The 21089-nt window shown below is 36.6% G+C and overlaps 1 protein-coding gene across 1 annotated transcript in view; it reads right to left on the bottom strand.

Annotated features, from left to right (window-relative positions):
• Positions 1–667: 667 nt before the first annotated feature.
• The window catches only part of LOC122549920 (epidermal growth factor receptor-like), a 271066-nt gene continuing 250644 nt past the window's right edge, over positions 668–21089 (bottom strand). Inside the window, exons 21-28 of the mRNA XM_043690147.1 lie at positions 16106–16261; positions 15409–15484; positions 12366–12512; positions 11219–11316; positions 10368–10535; positions 8635–8679; positions 2842–2950; positions 668–2458 (exon numbers count right to left, since the gene is read on the bottom strand). Coding sequence (XP_043546082.1) covers positions 2067–2458; positions 2842–2950; positions 8635–8679; positions 10368–10535; positions 11219–11316; positions 12366–12512; positions 15409–15484; positions 16106–16261 — 1191 coding nt within the window. The 3' untranslated portion in view covers positions 668–2066. The remainder of the gene's footprint in view (positions 2459–2841; positions 2951–8634; positions 8680–10367; positions 10536–11218; positions 11317–12365; positions 12513–15408; positions 15485–16105; positions 16262–21089) is intronic.

Genomic DNA, 21089 nt, shown 5'->3' with positions numbered 1-21089 from the left:
GAGCATCTCAGCCAGGCCTGCAGGGGCTGACCAGACCTCCCAGTTACCACCCATTTTAATTCTCCTTCCCAATCCCTTTCCGATATGACCATCATTGGCCTCCTCTATTGCCACAACCAACCAAACCACAAATTGAAGGAATAACACCTAATCTTCCACTTGGATAGCCTACAGCCCATAGGACTCAAGATTGAGTTCTCCAATTTCAAATAATCTCCATTCCCATCCCCTGACTCCCTTCCCAGCCACTCCACCTCCCTTTCTTCTCAGCCACCAACCGGATTCATCCCTCCTATTGACCAACCAGGGCCTACCCTCTACCTGTCTCCACCTATCCCCACCTCACCAGCCTGCCACCCAACCCCCTTTAACTGAAGCTCCCCTTATACTCATGCACAGTCCTGAAGAAGCCTGAAACGTCAACTTCTCCACCTCCTGATACTGCCTAGCTTGTTGTGTTCTTCCAGCCTCCTGCCTGTCTACTTTGGATTCCAGGATCTGCAGGTTTTTTTCTCTCTAATCATTGGTATCCTCTGGCTACAAATTGGGTATTGAATCTTGTCCTATATTTTCAGTTATTCGTCATAGCGATCAAAGAAGATTCCCAAATGTGAAGTTGAGAAGAATTGTATCACATTGAATTAGTGGTAAAATAAATATCTAGTGGGTTTAAAAAATAGGTACATTCAGACAATATTTTAGTTATTCATATTTGGTTCTAAAACTACTCTTTACAGATAAATCATAGATTAAAAAGTGAAATGTATTTTAAAAAAAAGCAAAAAAAATTGGAAAGATTCAATTGGACAAACAGCATCCGTGCAGATCAAGAAAGAAACGGAGTTAAAGGTTGAGCTGAAGGGTCAGAAGATTTGTGAAGATAGTTAATATATCTACACAGATATTCTCTGACATGCATTGAGTTTCCAGCATTTTCTGTTTTATTTCAGGCAATCAGTACCTGAAATATTTACTGTTATTGCATTAATAAATTTGATTCAATCTAGAACAGATACAGGTACTGATGGGATGAATGGCCTCCTTCTGCGGGTGTAACAATTCTGCGAATGATCATAATTAATAATCAACTGTCACATTTCAGAACCTCGTCCTCAAGGCATCACCTTTCAATGAGGACTTTGGCAACAAACAATAAGCTTGAAGATCATAATATTAATTTGAAACAATGTAGACTAAAGGGTAACTTTCTTTTTCATTGATGGTTGGGAAGGTGGAGGTATTACAGGTGAAGTTTAAGTTAATGTTGTACTTAATCACAGTCATAGGCAATACTCAAAACAGTTTTCAAAAAAGCAAATTGAGTCAGGAAAGGTGAAAGAACAAGCAAATTGAGACATCATGAAGATTAGTGTCAGTTTGAAGATACAGTCTAAGCAAATCAATGAGAAAAATTAGCATGAATAATATACAAGGAAACCCATCATTGATACTTTGCTCATTTCACATTTTGACCATCTTTGTTATTTCTCACAATGATAACCAGCACAGTTCGACTCTTGTGCCAGTTTATCCATATCACATAACCATACACATTGCTCGGATGCTGTGTTTAATATTTTCTTGGAAATACTAAGATAAAATGTTTTAAAAGCTTTGCATGACATAAATATGCAGGCATTGTGATGAGAAGATTACATTCAGCTATATGGAGGGGATATGGTGAATCAAAACCCTGACAAAGGTGCACCAGTTTCTGCTTTCTGGGATAAAAGTGATTCTACTTGAAACTTTACACATTATGCACACACATATCAAAGATGCAATGTAGTGATAAAAAATACAAAACTGGAATGCTACTGAATAAAACTATAATCTATTTCATTTCTAGGTTGCTTAAACCTAACTTAAATTGTCAAAGTAAAGTTCCATCACCAGTAATATCTTAAATGACTTGTTTTAGTTAGGAGAAAATATTCACATTGTCTCGTTGTCCCAGTCTCATCCATAGAAATATCTGTAACTGTACCCGAGCATAGATGCACATCAATGTCACCACACTGTTGGGTCAACAGCCGATGTGGAAAAATTGTCATATTTGTAGAATGTCATACTGTAGAATTCTTTTGACCTGTGGGTGGCACTGCAATACCAAGATACTCTGGATTTTCAGTTGCAGTATTAAAAATGTGACCATTCACCTTTGTATGTTTAGGAAAAAGATTCTGCTGGTATTCGGGATTGTCCAGGCTTACGTTGCGGGTTATGTTTTGGTCCCAGTGATTTGGATGTTCAAGAACCACTTTGTTACTGGGCTGGAAGGTGTTCACATACTCCGGGTTTTTCACTGTGTCAGTGTCAGCTGGTTCACTAGAATTGTGAAGCCTGCCATTCTGGTTGAGAGGAATAAAAAGCTCTTGGTAGCCAGGATTTTCCATATCAGAGGCTGGGCTTCTCACGGTGTTAGGAAGTGGCTTATCCCTAATTTGATTGACATATTCTACAAATAAGCAGGGAAACATATTCACAAAATCAGCATTCAACCTTTTTGCATAAATGTGAACAGTTAACATAAACATTGATTCTGATATAATTTTTACATCCTGTAAATAAGGCACAACAGGTTAAAAGAACCTACATTGACAACAATAACTTTTAATAAAGTCACTTGAAATTCTGATAAAATGTGTAATTGAGGCATTTTTACTGAAGTAAGCAAACAAAAAACTGATTCTAGAGTGAGCTAGGCCATGCATGTTTGCCAATGTGTAAAACAACAGTATGTTACTGTTACAGTATGTGTAAGTTACCATAATTATATGTTGCTCATAATTATGTTCATATATCAAAAGAGAAGAACATTAATACATTAGGAACACAAACCTGGGGCTGGTTGGAAGCATCCATTTATGTCAATATGATCAGGGGGCATTGTTGGATCAGAGCTATAGCGTAAAATTTCACTGTCTTCTCTCTTGGGCATTCCTTGATGCTGTGCAATTAACAATAAAAAGGGAAAAATATTCAAAATAGAATGCTTAATTTATGGTAGATACCAAGCATATTAGAATGACTTGCAATGTCACATTTCAACTCCTTTATTGCATGATACAGCATAACCAGTTTGTACTCCACATCAAATTAACATCTCATTTTTGAGGTTGGGTTAAATTGCCAAAGAAAACTTCTGTCCACTTTCGTATACTCTTAAAAAGCACTCCTTAGTATGGTTTAATGATGTGCTTTATTATTCGATTAACCTTAAGCAGGTAATGCAGTAAAAGTGGAAACCTAGCTGAGTCTATTCAAATTATTTGAATTAGTATTAAAGCTACTAAATGTTAATTGTTGGAATTTCCCTGCTAGTTCTCAATTGATAGAAGCCTCAAACTGACATGATTACATGTATCTTTAAGGTTTTCATGAAGATCTGTAGCTTGGGTTGTGGATGAGGTAGTTGGTTAGCTTGCCAAGCTCCTGGGTTATTGTGCAGATGTTTCATTACCATGCTGGGTAACATCATCAGTGCGACTTCAGTGATGTGCCGCTGTTCTGTTCCGCTTCGTTTTTATGTGGTCCGGTCCATTGGAATGAATATCACTTCGGGGTCTTCTCTGCAGTGGTCTTTACACTGCGTCTACCTCTATGTGACTGTTGATGGTCTTTTTGGTTGAAACCAGGCTTCCAAGAACTCTCTGACATGTCTCTGGTTGTCCTATCTTGGTTTAGTAACTTTGTCATAGTTGAACTGAAGGCCCCCTTGGTCTCTGTGTAAGGAGATGAGGGAGAGTGGATCCTGTCGTTTAATAGCCAGTTAATGTTTATGAAGTCAGATGGCTAGCTTTCTACCTGTTTGCCCGATGTAGGGATCCCTTGCAACAACTGCAGCATGCACTACATTGGACAAACAAGTAGAAAACTAGCCATCCAACTTCACGAACATTAACTGACTATTAAACAACAGGATCGCCTCTCCCTCATCTCCATACACAGAGATCAAGAGGGCCATCAATTCAACCATAACAAAGTTAATATCCAAGGACAGGTCAACCAGAGAAATGCAAAAGAGTTCTTGGAAGCCTGGTTTTCAACCAAAAAGACGATCACCAGACACATAGAGATAGACCCGGTGTACAAACCGCTGCAGAGAAGACCGGGAAGTGACACTCACTCCAGTTGGACCATATGAAAAAAACCAGGTGGGACAGAATAGCAGTGGATATCGCATTGATGATGTTATCCAGCATGGCAATGAAATGTTTGCTGAATAACCAGCAGCTCGGCAAGCTAACCAACTACCTCATTATAGATATCTGTCAATATGATGCTAAATTTAAGACAGTTGATCAGGAAAACCACAGAGGTTATTCTTAATGATTGGAACAGTGAGGAATAATGCAAGCATTTTTCTGGGAATATTTTCACTTACTTTCCTGAAGACATGGCTTTTTGCTGAGGTACAGTCTGACAGTTATCAACAAATATCTAAGCACTTTACCAAATTGGCCATTCTTAAACTGAGTGATGCTGGGTGTAATATTGCTTTAAGAACTGAATATGCTAATGAGACAAGGAGGGGATAATATTACATCCAAACGTACCAGTTAGGAGCAGGAGTAGGACACACAGAGTGAGATTGAGGCAGAGGTATTGAGTGGTCTGCTTCAAGGTCAATAAAGTAAACAGCTTGTGAGGACTTGGGGTTTTTTGTTTTCAAGTTGGAACAATAAAAATAGCCTGAATATATGGGGTCAAGCTCCCACAGAAGCAAATCCTTTTTAGTTTTAGCCTTCAGTAGCAGTTACTTGGGGCCTTAAGCTGGATGTAGAAGCTTTAATTCCTCTCTCTGTTACAGTTAAAAGATGGAGTTCTCTTCCTGCTGCTAGAATTGCAAGAATCTATTTTACTGAATTCGCCTTTGCCAAGGGTGTGTTTATGTGATGTTACTACAGTATATTGAAACAGTTAATTAGTAGTGGTAAATATATATTATTTTGTCAAGTACTTTGATAATTATACTTAAGCCAATTCCTTTCTTTTTATTTTTTATTTTGGATGTAATTTAATAGTAGTGTATGGATAAAGTGAGTTTTGTTTCAAGTCTGGTAGCTTGACCAATCAAACTGCACCCAGAACACAATGTTTCAGATCTACCTTTAAAATATGAAAAAATTACAGTCAAGATTATCTTCTTGGAACATTTTAAAGGGGTTTGGTCTGGTCCATATCACTACTCTCCAAGATGAAGAAGACTTGCAAAGATATCTCAGATGTTTTAAGTTCCTAGCACTACACATTGCATACTTTTCCAACAAAGTATTGTCATCAACATAGAGCTCTTATGGAAAGATGTACCCTTTAGCTGACAGGACCATCAATATATGCTTGAGGCACTCACACAAGCACTGCCAACAGAAAAATGTACTATGACCCAAGATAATCCTGGAAGTTGACATATCTCACAAAATGCAAAACAATCGAATTTGAATACAAGGGTCCACTGCAAGCACAATCCAGTTATTCCAACATAGAATGCAAAATACCTACTCTGGTATTTGGCATCACATACTTATTTAGTAAGCAATTTACTACAGAAAAGATTAAAAACCACCAGAAATTAATGGCCACAAACCATTGACAAGTCCACCACCTAGACTGTAACAACTTGTCCCAAATATACAACAGACATAAATGCCAGCTGTAAACCTGGTGCCAACATTGTTAACTCAAACACATTGAACAGGTGACTAATTTTGAATAAGGATACAAAAACTCCTCTTGAGTTACAAATAAACACTATGGATGTTGAGGTGGAGGACATGCTCAGAATTGACCTGATTATTTTTGGTCAGTACAAATGCAACCAATCTCTAAAGGTAATGGAAAGATATTGCAGAAGCATGGCCTGAGAAGATGAAAGAAGTGCCAGACACGTTCAGATGATTTTAGTCCAACAGCGGTAAACTTAAGAGGTCTCCAGAGGTATAATTTTTAAAGGGAGTTTTAAAGGGAAAGATGCTTGTATTTGAAGCTTTTTGCCAGGAAATATTTTCACTGCCATAACAGCGACATACTGGCATAGAGTGAACAAGATGTCTGGCTTTCAATATATATTAGATAGAGTTCAACAATGATATCAAGAAGACAGTGTGGATTGGTAAAGCATGCTGAAGTCACTGACCATAGTAACATCACAAACCTCTTTACTTTCATTCATCCCAATCAGTCTCTTGGTCCAAAAGAGTGGCAGGCTTGTTCACCATACATGGCAGTGATCTTCACCTAGACACCAACTACTGTTCCAAATGACCAAGTGTCAGACAGTTGAAACAGACTTCAACTCCACCAGTGGCAGACAAACTGAATCCAATACTTAGTCTGTTTGGCACAGCTGAAGAGATCATAAGTGACAATGGGCAAAATACAAGCAGATCTTCCAGGGAATGTGTGTGCCAAGTGAGATATAACCCATTATCCACATGATCTCAGATCCAACAGTCTCACCAGCTGAATGGTCATATCGTCAATGTACCTAACACAAAGTGATGGGTGACAAAACAAGATCTTTGCTTTGTCATGCCATGACGAAGAGCAACACTTGTGGACAGGTGTTTACTTTCCCCAGCAGAGATCAAGTTTGAAAGGCAAGTTAGGACAACCCAGCCAAATCATCATCTGTCCTTGTTCTCAGAACTGAAGAAGAAAGCCCTCCCAGAAAAAAAAAACAAGGGAGATAGGGAAAATGGCATATGATCCATATGCAGGTGTGGAATTGCCTAATCTTTGCAGAGGGCAGAAAGTCAGCGTCACATATACCATGCATGGAATCTGGTTACCCAGGTTCAAAACATGCAGAGTCTGGATTCTACCGAGTCACAACACCTAATGAAGTAATAATGAGAACAAAATCAAACTTAGGGAACTGCACAATACTCCCATATCATGGCAAGAACCAACACTCTAATGACATGCAAGATACCAACTCACATATGAGCTGAGAAAAAATAAAAGCTTCCAAGTCTAGATCTCCAGAAGGAAACATCATTAAAAGATCTGGAAGGATTGTCAAACTGCTCATATGTTGTATAGTTTCTTAGACTCAAACATTTCAATTTTCTAATATTTGTTATTATGTAAATTGATCTACAACGACTCAAATGTATATGTTTTCCACACTGGGTGCTCATAATTTTATTTTGGAAAAAGGGGATAGCACTATTGCTTCAAGAGCTGTGTTATTTTAAGAACAGTGCATGCTATTAAATAAAGATCAGGATGACATGAACAAAAACCAACATAAGACTAGCAGCAGCATGCTAGATAGAAGATGTATACTTAAGTTGCTCTTCAGTTTGTCTGATCATGAAATCTATTTGAGACTTCCATGTAAATTGAACCTAGCCAATTCACTATAAGAGGAATATAATTCAAGAATTCAATAGTGATCAATTAATCAATTTGTTTTGGACAGTATAGAAGATCCAGATATCCAGATTTGAACAGTTTCTTGCTAGGGTAATGGGATTGAGATCAAAAGTGGGAACTGTTAAGATTTAGTTCCAGATTCGATGGCATTGATAGTAACAAACAAAGAAGTAACCTATGATGCGCAGAGGAACAAGCTGATAAGCATCACATTTAAATGCAATCTTACTGTGTGGTTAACAATTGTAAAGCTTCAGTCAGTGAAAGTGAATATCATGAACAATGTTATTGATTCAGACCATATAGATAAAATTTCATTAATGCAAGAACTCTAATCTATTGCATCACCAAAATGACAGAGCGTCAGTCTGAATAAATAATAATTGTTTTTACCAGTTAGTGGTTGGAGCTAGAAAGCATTACTATTACTTTCCAAACCTAAATTATAAAAGCACAAGAACAATGGTTTGTAAATGTTTACCAGTTCATATATCGATAAATAGGAACAAATAAGTTCAACACTGTTGCAGCACAGAGAAAAAAAATGCATAAAGGTAATTTTTATTGTTTCTGCAATTTTTCTAGAAATACGAATCCATATTTACATACTATTATATCAGATGCTCACTTGGTGCAACCTTCTAATGTACGAAATTAATACTTGCAACCAAAGTAGCTTTTGCTGAGTTTGAAAATTGATATTTGCATTTTAAAGTCTAAATCATCTCCCTTAACTGAAAGTTACAGTATAACTGTCCTTAAATACAAATGTTACTCCTACTTTAGATACTGCTAAGTAGAAGGCAACCTAACTAACATGCAGTTTTTAAATTTACCCTAACTATTAGATCTTATAAACAAAGATCATTCTGTTAATTTTGATGAGTTCTCCTTCTGATCATTTTTAATTAACTCAAATGGTCATTTATTAAATGATCTGGTGTTGAAAAATTCACATTAACTGACTTTATAAGTTTGTAATAATGGAAGTGCTAATTTACCTATCAAATGTGAAATTAGGTTTCTCTAAACCTATAAATCTGTCTGAATTAATTTATTAGGTTGATGGACTCCAAAGGGCTTAGTTAAATAGTGAATGTTGCTAAACTAATGAGGTCTTGTGTGGTAAATTTGCTATTGATTGAACAAAATAGAACAAAATGCAACTACTCCTTAACATGATTTTCTTATCTGTGCTGATAATTACTGAAGACAAAGGAAATTGGAAACTGATTTTGTTTTTCCACTTACGCCATTTCTGGGAATTAATGTTGATGAGTTGTTGCTTGTCTGACTCTGTTGGCAAAAATCACAAGCAATGGGTAAATGAGAAGAGAAAACATTGGCAGAAGTCCTTTCAATTAGTAGATTGTGTTAAATTAGAATCTAGCTTTTATTTGCAGAATGAAAACATTATGCAGTGTAAGGTGACCTGATAAATCAAACCAGCAACAACACCACATTATGATGTACAGGATTATCAATATCAGCACTTAGAGTACTGACCAATAAATTAAACTGTAAATCAATGACATAAATTCACACAACTGTACACCTCAGTGAAAATTTATCATGAATTAGAATCTCTGAAAGTCAATCTAAGTCATGCTTAACGAATTGTTTTACTCAATGAGTTCATTCTTAAGAGTTAATGTGAAAAGGTTCTAAAGCATAAATATTAAATGTTATTGACCAAGTTATCATTGCCCTTTTCACATGAAAAGAATCACTCTATAGTATGGAATTGAAAAGATAATGTCAAGCTGGAGGCAGAAACACCTATTCACATCATCACTGAATGGTCTGTTGAGAATAAAGCAGCAATACTAATATGACAATAATACCAAAGGTCTACAGCTGAATATTAAACCACTGAACCATAAAGTTTAAGAAAGAATTCATCACCTGCCATAAAATCAAGCTGTAATTTAGCAATTTAAGTTGGAGATTTAAAGCAACTCAACAGGGAAGTAAGTTTGAAGTGTCAATACACAGAATCTGGACTGGAATTTGTGATGTAAGTAACCACAAGGCTATTAGTGTTCACTGTTATTAAACAATATACTGAACAGCAAGTTCTTGAGTCCTCGCATGTTCAGTGAAATGCAGGATTTGATGTCCAAGCTACCCTGTTCAAAGGTTTGTGAAAATGATGCTGAGAGGTTCAGTGTTAAATCTTACAAAGGGCACAAAGTTAGGGTTCTCACATGATTGAAAGCTGCTAAACATGCCTGAAAATTTAGATTTATCTAGTTGTGTCTAAATAACTTTTTAATGCCATGATATATTTTCATTACTACGACATTATTTTTCAAGCTCTGATGATGAAGATTTACAATTAAAGGGAGCCATTCCTTCACATTTTAATCATTTTTACTTTTGTCTTTGTTTAATATATCTCAGACTTATAACCAACTATTCTCCGGTCTTTTTACTCATCTTTCAGTACATTAAATTACATATTCTAATATATATTTCTATTTAAATGTATATTGTTCAATTTAATTAAGGACTAGGAAACACAATCCTTGCTCTGCCTGCAAAGGTTCCATTTCATCTGTGTCCTCCACAGACAGGAGTAACATTTAGAAAATGCTATTTGTTTTGGATTTTTAATTACTGCAGACTCGAGCAAACCATGAGACTAGAACATGGAAAAGCAGAGTCAGTGAAGTTTTACAACTTCACACAGATTAGAAAAATAAATTAAGACTTCAATTTTTTTTTGAAATAAAATTGCATAGAATTAAATTTTAAAATTCTGCAATTACTATAGAAAAATAATTTACTTTCTTTAAGGGCACTAATCAAGACTACCACCTTCAAAATGGACAACAAATAGTGGCCTTACCAGCAATGTTCAGAGTCCATTAAAGAGTAGGAAAATAAAGAACAGATCTTGCTTTTGGCATTAGATTATATGCATTAATGATATACATGCAAAAAGAATGTTGTGAAATTGATTCACAAATTGAGAAACCTACCACTGATGGACATAGGGGTGTCCTTGATGTGGAAGGACTATTGAAGAATCCTGGGTGAGGAACAAGATAGTCATCGGCATCCACAATATCTTCCATTTCTTCCTCTTCCATTATGGTGCGATAAAATCGTGAGTTTGTTGGACTTGGTAGATGCATATGATCATCACCCTAATAGAATAATCAGTCTATTAAAACTTTTATCCTAATTTTGGTGCAATTAGGAATTACAATTTATTTAGACAAGGCAGGCAAAGAAATGTAACCCCACAATATTTGACAGCGAAAAGACCACTTTCATTTTTTGTTTCCAAAAAGACACTTCCAAACATCAACTTCCGTGACAATGTTTCAACCTTGATACAATTTATATTTTTAAAAAATCACTAAATAATATCTGCTTTAGGAATAAGAATTTTTTGAATATTCGCTCTAGGAAACAGCAATATTAATTAATTATGGTATTTGATGTGATTTCTCTACCTTGTTAACACAGACAGGCAATTCATAATTTGTAATCTCATGCTGATAAGCATTTTAGGAAGTTTAAAGGCTGAATTATTGTCCAAATGTTACAATGTGCAGCTACTAACTAAGCTATCAAAATATAAAGATCTTTCTCCAAAGACTCCTTCTGAACAGTTTATACAATACAATAGTCATACAGAAGTTCCTATATAGACATCACATTAAGGTTTTCAGAAAAAAAATGAAACAATGGTCAGTATTCATTTGTTACAGTTCACAACCTATTGAGCTTTTGCTTGCCTGCTGGAAATTCTGAAGATGAATTTGCTTCAAAGAAACAGCCTTCTTTACTATTGTAAGGAATCTCCGATTTACAGGTTCCTTACCTGAATTACAAGGTAGCGTGATGGATCTCGGGCCATTCGGGAGAATTCAGAGGTCAGCTCACGGAATCTAGGCCGACTTTCTGCATCAATCATCCAACCTAATTCACAGAGAATTTTGCTTGGTAATTACCAATGGAAATGTATAATCTTAAATTTCACTGTGTAAAGCTTCTAGTCAGCACACATCACATATACAATTCTGATTCTCTTAGAAAATGTTCAATTATTAATTTGTCAGCAAAACAAGACTAATCTAATGAGGTGATCTCTTTCCACTAACTATCTACTTGTAAAAAATTAGAACTTATATAATAATTAGACTTCTTCATCTAGATTTAGTAGTTATATTAATGATCGAAAACATGAAGGTGCAATGGTGCAGTCAAATCCATTTTCCTTGATGTTAAACTTGTACAGTGAATGCACCATTGAACATAAGCACAGATTCTTGAATTATAATCATTCATTTATCAGGATTTATTGTTGCATGGATACACAAAGGAATACATTTTTTTCTGGTGAATGCACTTGTATTTTATTTATCATGTTGAGAAGAGGAGAAAGCAAGACTGTTGGCTCAAACATCATTAAGACTAAATCTCATTAAATCAAATGATGCAATATATCTTGAGAGTTTGATCATAAATTATACACTTTCATGAACAGATTGTTAAATGTTTGAAAATTGTGGTTCATAGCAATACATACGGGACTAAAAACTGCATTTGTTTTACATATTAATCTTCTCCCAATTTTCCCTGCTCCTCAATTCAAAGCACGAATTAATGATGGGTTTCTGCCTGCACTCTCTCTTCATCAGCCTTAGTAACTCCTCATGGGTGAATGTGGAAAGGAGGTGTCAACAGGTTATTTGCCTTTTCAAAACATCATTTCTGCACATATTCACTAGATATTTGTTTTGCGGTACTGAGGCTAATTATTGTGAGCTTACCATCAAGTTAGCTCATTAAAAACACAGATAAATGAAGAGAATAGATTTTGAATAGCTTTAAAACAAATATAATTTACAAATACATTTATAAAAACACAGCTGGGAAACAAAGATATTTAAATTTTCATATCTGCCCCTCCCCAAGTCCCAAACAACAGGTTAGATATAACAAGACTATTATTTTAAACAACTTACATTTTACCATGATCATGTATACATCAATTGTACAGATAGGAGGCTGTGGCAACCGTTCTCCTTTCTCCAAGATAGATGGGATTTCACAGGCAGGAATTCCATCGTAAGGCTTAGACCCAAATGTCATTAGTTCCCAAACAGTTACACCTAAAAAGAAATGATTTAGTTTAAACAGCTAAGTTCTAATCACTCCTGAATCTATGTGTAGTAAACAATTGATTTCTTTGCCTTCCTAGTTCAGGGATACCAAAAGCAACTGAGGTTCCTTATCTCCAATGCATCTCTACCTTCACTGAGATAGCCAGTCATTAAACTAGCCATTATTCCTTCGATTATGATCTCAAGATTGGAGGTAAGCTGGGGCGGTTAACACATTCAATGGTCCTCTCTAAATGGTGACAACTATTACCCTGCTAGATCATTATGTACAAGCTAAAATATTTGTAAGCAAGCTAACACACTGTTGGCAGAAGAGGGTCAAAAATTCAGATTCTGGAACATACTAATTCCATCAATTTATATTTGTTAATAAGCACTGACATCTGCTGGCTTGGCCATGTTATCAGATGAATGAAAGCAGTATTCCCAAACACATTGTGTGGGGAGCAGATCATTGAACTATTGGCCTGTTAGGCATTCATACTTCAGTTACATGTACACTGAAAAGTGATTTATGGAAATGGAAAACATTGTCACTGATAATGGGGAGACATTAAATAATGGCTCTGACCTTTAGAGTCTAGCAGTTTGGAAGGACATTGGTAGAAGTGAGCAGAAACAGAAAGTCAGCCAGCTGAAAAGAGGGTTCAGAGAATACAGAGGCATTATCAGGCATTGTCTTTCTCTGCAGGAAATGTAGCAGAGACTGCATTGCCAAAGTGAGACTCCTGAGCCATGCCAAGTGATGTTCAATTCAGTTGAACACCAAGGCGCAACCCAATGTTTCATCAGATGGAAGACTGCAGCTGAGCAAAAGCTACAAAATACAGTCAGTACAAAAAAGATCACAATATTTCCTTTCAAATACATTTTCGTACACCCCATTAACCTGACAAACATTTCCATAAAATAGGCCATTTTAGCCATCACAATGCAATAAATGAGCAATCTGATTCTGTTCTCAACCTCACAGAGATAAACACTGAAGATATAACAAAATGTGTTCATGGCTTCCCATATCTAATAATGGATGTTTAATTTCATAAAAGAATAAAAAGGTATTTGTCTATTTTTAAGCCTAGGCCACCCCCAACCAAATTGTTTCTCAGCACTCAAATCCATAGCCTTTAATCCAGATCCTTGTATATTAATCCCTTGTTAAAACTCTAAGTCACACTAGACTTCTGAACTTCCAACTGTCTAACTTTTACTCCTCATTCACTACAATGGACTTGCCTAGCTGCCAATCTGCAAGCCTATCCCCACTGTCTCCAATACTCGGCATCACTTTTGAGGCCCTTTTTCTGAGAAAAACGTTTGCTCTCTTTCATTCTACTTAATTCCTCTAGTACAGCTACTGTAATAAGATAATATTGCAAATATATTCATAATAATATTACTAATTTTCACTCTTCATTCCTTCAGGACATCACAATCAAGTCTTTTTGAAATTTAGTCATTTGTACTGTAAGGAATTACTACAGTCAAATGCAACAGCAATAAGATAAATAAACATACAATCAAGGGGTTGATGAGTTCCATTGACTAGATAGCTAGCAAGTGTCCAGATTAATATCAAAATTACAGAAGCTATCCTTGTTTTGGATAAGGCACACTTGGGGCTTGCCTCTTCATTCTACCCCACAATAAGTGACAGGCAATGGCAAACCATTATTGAGAAAACCTCAGCCAAGAAAACAGCTCAGAGTCAAGCAGACAATGAGCGAAGGATCTGCTTTTAAGCACAGCAAACAATATCATAAAACAGTTATATTAGTGATCAGTGAGGAAGGATTGGTTACCAGGATGTTGGGAGAAAACCAGGAGAACTCCATTACTCACACGAGATTCCTGAGTGATTTAGATAGGATATTGGTTGCCATATTATCTAAAGGATTGTGGGCAAATTGTTGCAGTCCTAGCGGTGGAGTAGCAACTTAATTAGGCAGGACGTTAGCATTCCAGGACCCCGCTGTCTTCTCATTAGCCCAAATTGGGTTTCCTCATTCCTGAAGAAGGGCTTATGCCCGAAACGTCGATTCTCCTGTTCCTTGGATGCTGCCTGACCTGCTGTGCTTTTCCAGCAACACATTTTCAGTTCTGGGTGGGAAAAGCCAAGCTAGACCCTCAAACCAATTGAGGCCATTCAGTAGTCTATTAATGACTGGATAAGAGACCATTCCGAACGAGACAGCAATTATCTCCGCTCCAGGCAGAATGAGAAAGGATTGGCTCACCCGACTGGTAACCAGTATGCAGGTTGTCAGATGAGGGGGGAATCCTTTGCTCTGCACTGTTTTGTGCAAGATTGGGAGGAAGGTGTGGATATAAGGCACAGAGATTGCTGCTGACAGCCACACCACACCCTTGCTTCTGAATTCCTTCACCCCTGTCATTGCAAACTCAATCCCAGAAACAACTCCTTCATCCTTACAGCTGAGTCTCAGTCCTCAGGATGTTGGGCTTCCTCCCAGTAGTAATCGTGGCGAGGCCGCTGAGTGCTCTTGAGCTGTCGCCATTTATCTGTGTAGGTGGGATTCCTGCTTTCAGGAACATGATTTTGGAGAAAGTCTCCCCCTGTCCTGTTTCCCTCCATTACCTGATTTAAAGAAAATATGACAGGCTTTGCTCTGAAACTTTGGTTCTCTTGCCACTTTTTCAGAAGTTCCTAGCCTGTAACTCTGAACAGGACTAGACTCTCAGCCTAGATTTTGCACTCATGTATTTGGGGCTTACATCTATAAATTTAAGTGATATCACTGAGGGAAGACTCATACCTTGAAGATAATTAAACATTTCAGGTTTAAGAACAATACCATGAACCCATGCTGATAGGTAATGGAATATTTCTTGCATTTTAAAACATGAGGCTACTAAGACTTACCATAACTCCAGATGTCACTCTGATGGGTAAACGTCCTTTGGAGGATCGACTCTAGTGCCATCCATTTAATGGGTAACTGCAGAGAAAAGGATGACAAACATTTTTAATATTTAACAGTAGGAATTGAACAATTGACAGGAAGATCGGAATGTGAAAGGGTTTCATAGGTACAGCCAGTCCAGAATAAAGGGCCACAAACTTAAAGTTTGCTTGAGGTAACTCAGGGCTGGACTCAGAATGCACTTTTTCACACAGCTGACTATGAAAGTCAGAACCTCATTTGCATTGTGTTTAAGTGTTGGCACTACTGAATATACAAACACCACATCGACTATTGTGCAGTTAACGGTTTGATTCACTAAAAAGCTACTAATGTTAGGTTTTTTTTAATATGCATTGTGGCAAAATCCAACGACTTCTACAATCAACTTGTACTCTCTAGCCGCCATCAGAGCTGTGCTACTTTGTTCTCCTCTTTCCTTTGCTAACTTCATGCTGCAAGGTTATCCATTCAATTACCATTTTGTGTGACAGATGGTCAATAGTCACCTCTTATTTTGAAGTGAATCTATGAGCAATGTTAAGTTACTGAGGTGTCTAATTACAGTGGAAGATGCAGTGTATCACTGACCATCAATAATTAATCATGACACCTGTGCTCCATTCTAGCCTGTCATTTAGAGATATCAGTTCTTACCTTGCCACCATCTTCATGGTATTCTTTTTCATCCACATCCAGGAGCCTGGCAAGTCCAAAGTCTGTAATTTTAATGTGATGTGGTGTCTTTACCAGAACATTCCGTGCTGCTAAGTCCCGATGTACCAACCTTCGCTCTTCCAAATAGCTCATTCCCTGTAAAAATCAATTCAAGTTTTGTGCTGTAAAATTTTATAAATCAACTTCAAAAATTGCCCCAAGCACAAACTCCCCATTGCATCACTGATTCTATCCCCTCCATAGCCACGACACTGGGCTAAACCAAAGTTATACACTATAATGCAAGAAGCTGACTGCTGATAATACTCAATGTTTTCAAAAAAACTTCAGTTTCTTTCCCAGTTCATTCAGAAAATGCTGGTCAAGTCTTATTTCTGACTTGTACTATGCCTGAATGGAGAAATCTTAGATCATAAAAAGTTTAACTGTAGAAAGTAATTGTATGCTTTGAGTGCTAGATATAGCTTTAAAATACTACAAATTATGAATAAACTTTAAATATTGATGTGTTTTAATATTGATGAATGTTTGATGTATTATTTGTAAAATATTAGAAGCATCCAAACAAAACATGAGCTCTCAACCCTATTTTTGTGATTTTGTCTTGGTGCCCTCCCTCTCCTAGATCCTGGCAAGCCACCCTTGTCCTTAGGTATTTACCAATATCTCAGGAAACCCTGTAACCACTGTACTCTTCCCATCTGAAAGCCCACCACTACAGCAATGAGAAATGCTAAGATATGCTTCAGATCCAAATTTGATCAGAGAATTAACTAAATAGTTTCAAGCACAGCTGCTTATAACCTATCATTTTCAACTGATTTTACAAACTCAGTGTACCTACTGTTGGCACATGGGTTGTTGCCATTGTCTTTAAATATACATCCATTGCACCTTCTTCCCAGTAAAATAACCTGGGCCCCCTTTAATCTCTAACATCAAATCACTCAGGTTTGGTGTCAGGTAGACTACAGAAGTCACATAATCCCCTTCATGTATCTTAAATTAAAGATACAGTCCCAAAACATAACAATCATGTTAGCCTCATAAATGTAACGTCAAAATTAATATTGAAACAAGCTGACAGCAATAATATTCTCATTCAAATTCACAACAGCTATCCCAGCTTTAATGCTATTTTTTGAATTAACCTTTGAAATTAACCTTGTTCTTGGAATTATAAAATCAGTTAACAACAATACTATATAAATTATAGTATTTTGTGGCTGCTACCCAGACTCGATTGCTGCTTGATTTACCCTGAGGGAAAAGATAATTAGCTTGGACAACTGAGGCTGATGAGGGCAGCAGGTTTGAACATAAGATCACAGCTATGTCAAGTGAGTTAAAGTTTAGATCTAAAATCCAAAAATTATGCCAAAGGGAATACATGAAGAGGCAGTGCATCAACAGACCATATGTACATATTTTCTGCTTTCATACAGACAATTAAGACACCCATTTCACAGCAGCTAAAAACTGCAAAATATTTGCAATCAAATAGTGACTTTAATGCAAAGAAACTTCTTTAAATATTAGAGTTTCTAGTTATCTTTTCACAAAAGAATTTAACATATTCAAAATAGCTCATTCCTGTAAAAGCAATGAAGAAGCTGTCCATGTATAAAATCTAGAGTCCAGATGTGTGATTTATTACAGAATGTGTATACTTAATTGGGAATTCTTTTTTCTGGAGTTTATAGGGCAGGTTTACTTCTAATGGGCTCAAGGTTTATTTAAAGGAATAAACACTCATATTTCCTTGGAAATTGCCAGTTATCAACATCCATCAAAGGAAACTGCATCCTAAACACCAATCTTGTTCCATGACTAAGCCCTTGTTTAGGCTTCAAGTTTCATAACAATATCATAGTTGCTCTTTCCAGGAGACCAATTTTGTGCACTGACACATCCATTGGGATTATAGTGTGCAACCGTAAACCCAATCTTGCTTTCTCCATCCCTTCTATCAATCTCATCATGTCCCTCACAGAAACAATCTTTCCAGCCAAAGACACTTTGCTCTTGGGCTCCCCTGAACTTCCAGTACTTTTGTTCCCCATCAGCAAAGCACCACAACCACCACCCCAAATTGTTTTTATTGACTGCTCCCAACATGAGCAGCCGCACGAGTCATATACTCCACTTGCCTCTGCACGTGCCAGGCACCATCTACCGTATAAATCCACCGACAGAAGTATTCTTAATCAAAACAACCAGATCAACAAAAACTGAGTACTATTTTCATTGATTATGAGAAAATGCATAATTACAAACAACGTAGTTTTGCTTTATCATCACACTTGCACAGTCAGTTTCTGTCATAAAGCATGATTGAATACCACTTATACCAACAAGGGGTACATTAATATAAAAAATATTATGAACCAAATAAAGTCGTCCCAGGACATTCTTTCTAGTCAACTGCACTTTTGAGATATCAGTTGAGATGAATCTTTGTAATTTAATATCCTCAATTCCCGATGGATTTTGCATGACTATATCACTTATAGTGAACAGATTATTTTAATTTTCAAGCAATTTGAAGCATGTAAATATACTGAGTAGCTTGAAATCTATTAATGTTGAAGCTTAATGCTTTGTGCAGAGTGCTAATAATCTCCCTTCCTCCCAAATATAACTTGAAATCATATACTGGACTCATTTTTATAGATCCTTGAGTACGTTAGAGAACAGGCCGGATTTAGAATGTTCCCATCTTAAACTCAGATTTTTCATTCTTTTTGATATTTCAAGTGTAACATTCTCATTAAGCTAAGCAAGTGATGGCCAATGAGCATCCTCATTAGGTAACATAAATCCCGGTTCTATGCTAAATAACATATGCGCGTGGTCATGCAAACAATTTTAAAGCACTGCATACTAATTAAGAACAGGCTTCACACAGCAACCAGATTTTAAAGGGAACATGGCTTATTGTGGGCTGCAATGTTAAAGCTAACAAAATATCGCATAGTGGCTCTGCTTGATGAATCAGCATTTCCTAAGAAGCAATACCAATGAATGCCTTTTTGAAAGCTGTTAGAACGATAACGATTACATGCTACAAAAATACTCCTCAATCACAGTATTAGGCCACTTTATCTCTGAACTGAAAACACGTGGCTTGAACAGAGATAAATGCAACTAGTCCTTCATTCCCATTTTCTCTTCCCATAGCGTGAATACATATCAGTGTATAGTATTTCCTGTGTCTATATCTGAAGAGAACTCAGTATTGTAATTATTATTGAAGCAAATGTTAGAGAGTTGGCATAAAAATGCCCCCTTTTATATAGTTTAGAAGACATTGGTAAACTCTGAGCAGTTTGACTCAATATCATTTTGCACAATGTCAACAAGAAGAATATATTTGCATTCAAACCAGTGGTGATGGTGTGTTGCAGTTTGTCCAGGGAGTCCAAGTTGATATGGCAATATATGCTTTATGCATGTGTGCTTAGCCTGGAACAATGGATAGCGATGGCACAGGCTCCAATTTTCTTTCATCATATGATCAGGAACCTTTCCCACTTTCATCACTTGCTATTGGCATAGGTTAAAAGGCTTTGCAGGTTGATGCTCAAAATGTTTGATTGTGGTTTGGTCACAGTTTTCATGGTCAGCAAATCCTGGGGTGGAACTTAAACTCAGAGTTTCTAGCCCAGGGATGCTACACGCAATGTAGCAGGACCGGGCCTCTCAATTCAAAGTAGATACATTCTCCTCCTATTCTGTACGTGAAGACATTCAATTCATTGTATAATGATACAGAATACCCACCTAGGAAGGCTGACTATTCTCTCTATGTTGTGGCAGCTGACTACTCACTTAGGGCCTCTCTCTACAAAATTGTCTAAACACACATGAAGTTTCACATAAACATACTGCACTCTGGCTGAACCTGATGAGTAAATGTATCCAAAAGCTCAAAAGCAAGCTTAATAGACACGTCAATCAAATATGGCAAGTTTGAAGGGAAAAGGAATACCATAAATGCAAACAATCCTTGAACAAAGTAGCAAAGGGTGCACTTATTCTTAAATATTTTTCTGACAGGCTAGATTCTGTGTTTAAAAATGTGATCTCCTCTCTAAGATTGATCTTTCTAACTGTATATGAACAAATTTTAAAACCTAGGAGTAGTTCATTCTTCATGCAGTAATAGCTTATTAAATTACCATCTTAAAGTTGTTTAAAATGTTAAAATGGAGGAGCTGAACTATCAATTTTTATGGTTGATAGATTTTGAGAGAAGCAGTTGCTGTTCACAGAAAGAATGTTTTATTGCTGTTAAATTATCCTTATTTAGTAGGTCTGCTCGGTCATTTTTAATGGAATCTAAACCCCAAGGAAAATGTTAGCAGAATAGTTTATTTTTACACTCTTGCTTTTAACAGTTAATATTTATTAGTCTAGTCAACTGTGCAAATTGTTGGGTGGATTACATTCGGGTACCTGATTTATATTATTTTATAATCCCCACTTAGGTTTACACTACCATTTGTCTCTTGTACTACCACTGAGAGATCAGCACAATTAATCTGTTCAATGTTTATGATGTTTTCCATCTCTAGTCTTTTCAGAACTTACTCTTTTTTTTCACATTGGAAACTTGATGAGGTTTGCAATAAAACGATGCGGCATTTCTCTCAACCCATCTATTGGCCTTATATCCTTTAATTGGGTGATCAGTTTCACTAAACACTCAAGGGTTCTTGGCAATTATGTCACCTTGTCTTGTGATTTTTGCTTCTAAGTGAAAAACCTTATTCCATTTTAAGTTCAGTGTTCTTAACCAGTTTCTTCCAAGCAAGGCTGCCTTTTGGCCCTACACTATGATAAGACCATAAGAGATTAAGGGATAATTGGTAATTTTGTCATTGCATCTTGTAGATGACTGTAACTGTTGTCCTTCACTTTATGAGAATTTTCTCTCTTCCATGACTTCTTCATGCTGCTT

This window comes from Chiloscyllium plagiosum, chromosome 5 (assembly GCF_004010195.1).
Source record: "Chiloscyllium plagiosum isolate BGI_BamShark_2017 chromosome 5, ASM401019v2, whole genome shotgun sequence".
Taxonomy (NCBI): Eukaryota; Metazoa; Chordata; class Chondrichthyes; order Orectolobiformes; family Hemiscylliidae; genus Chiloscyllium; species Chiloscyllium plagiosum.
Note: the sequence above shows the minus strand (reverse complement) of the source record. Positions and strands in the feature narration are given on the sequence as shown.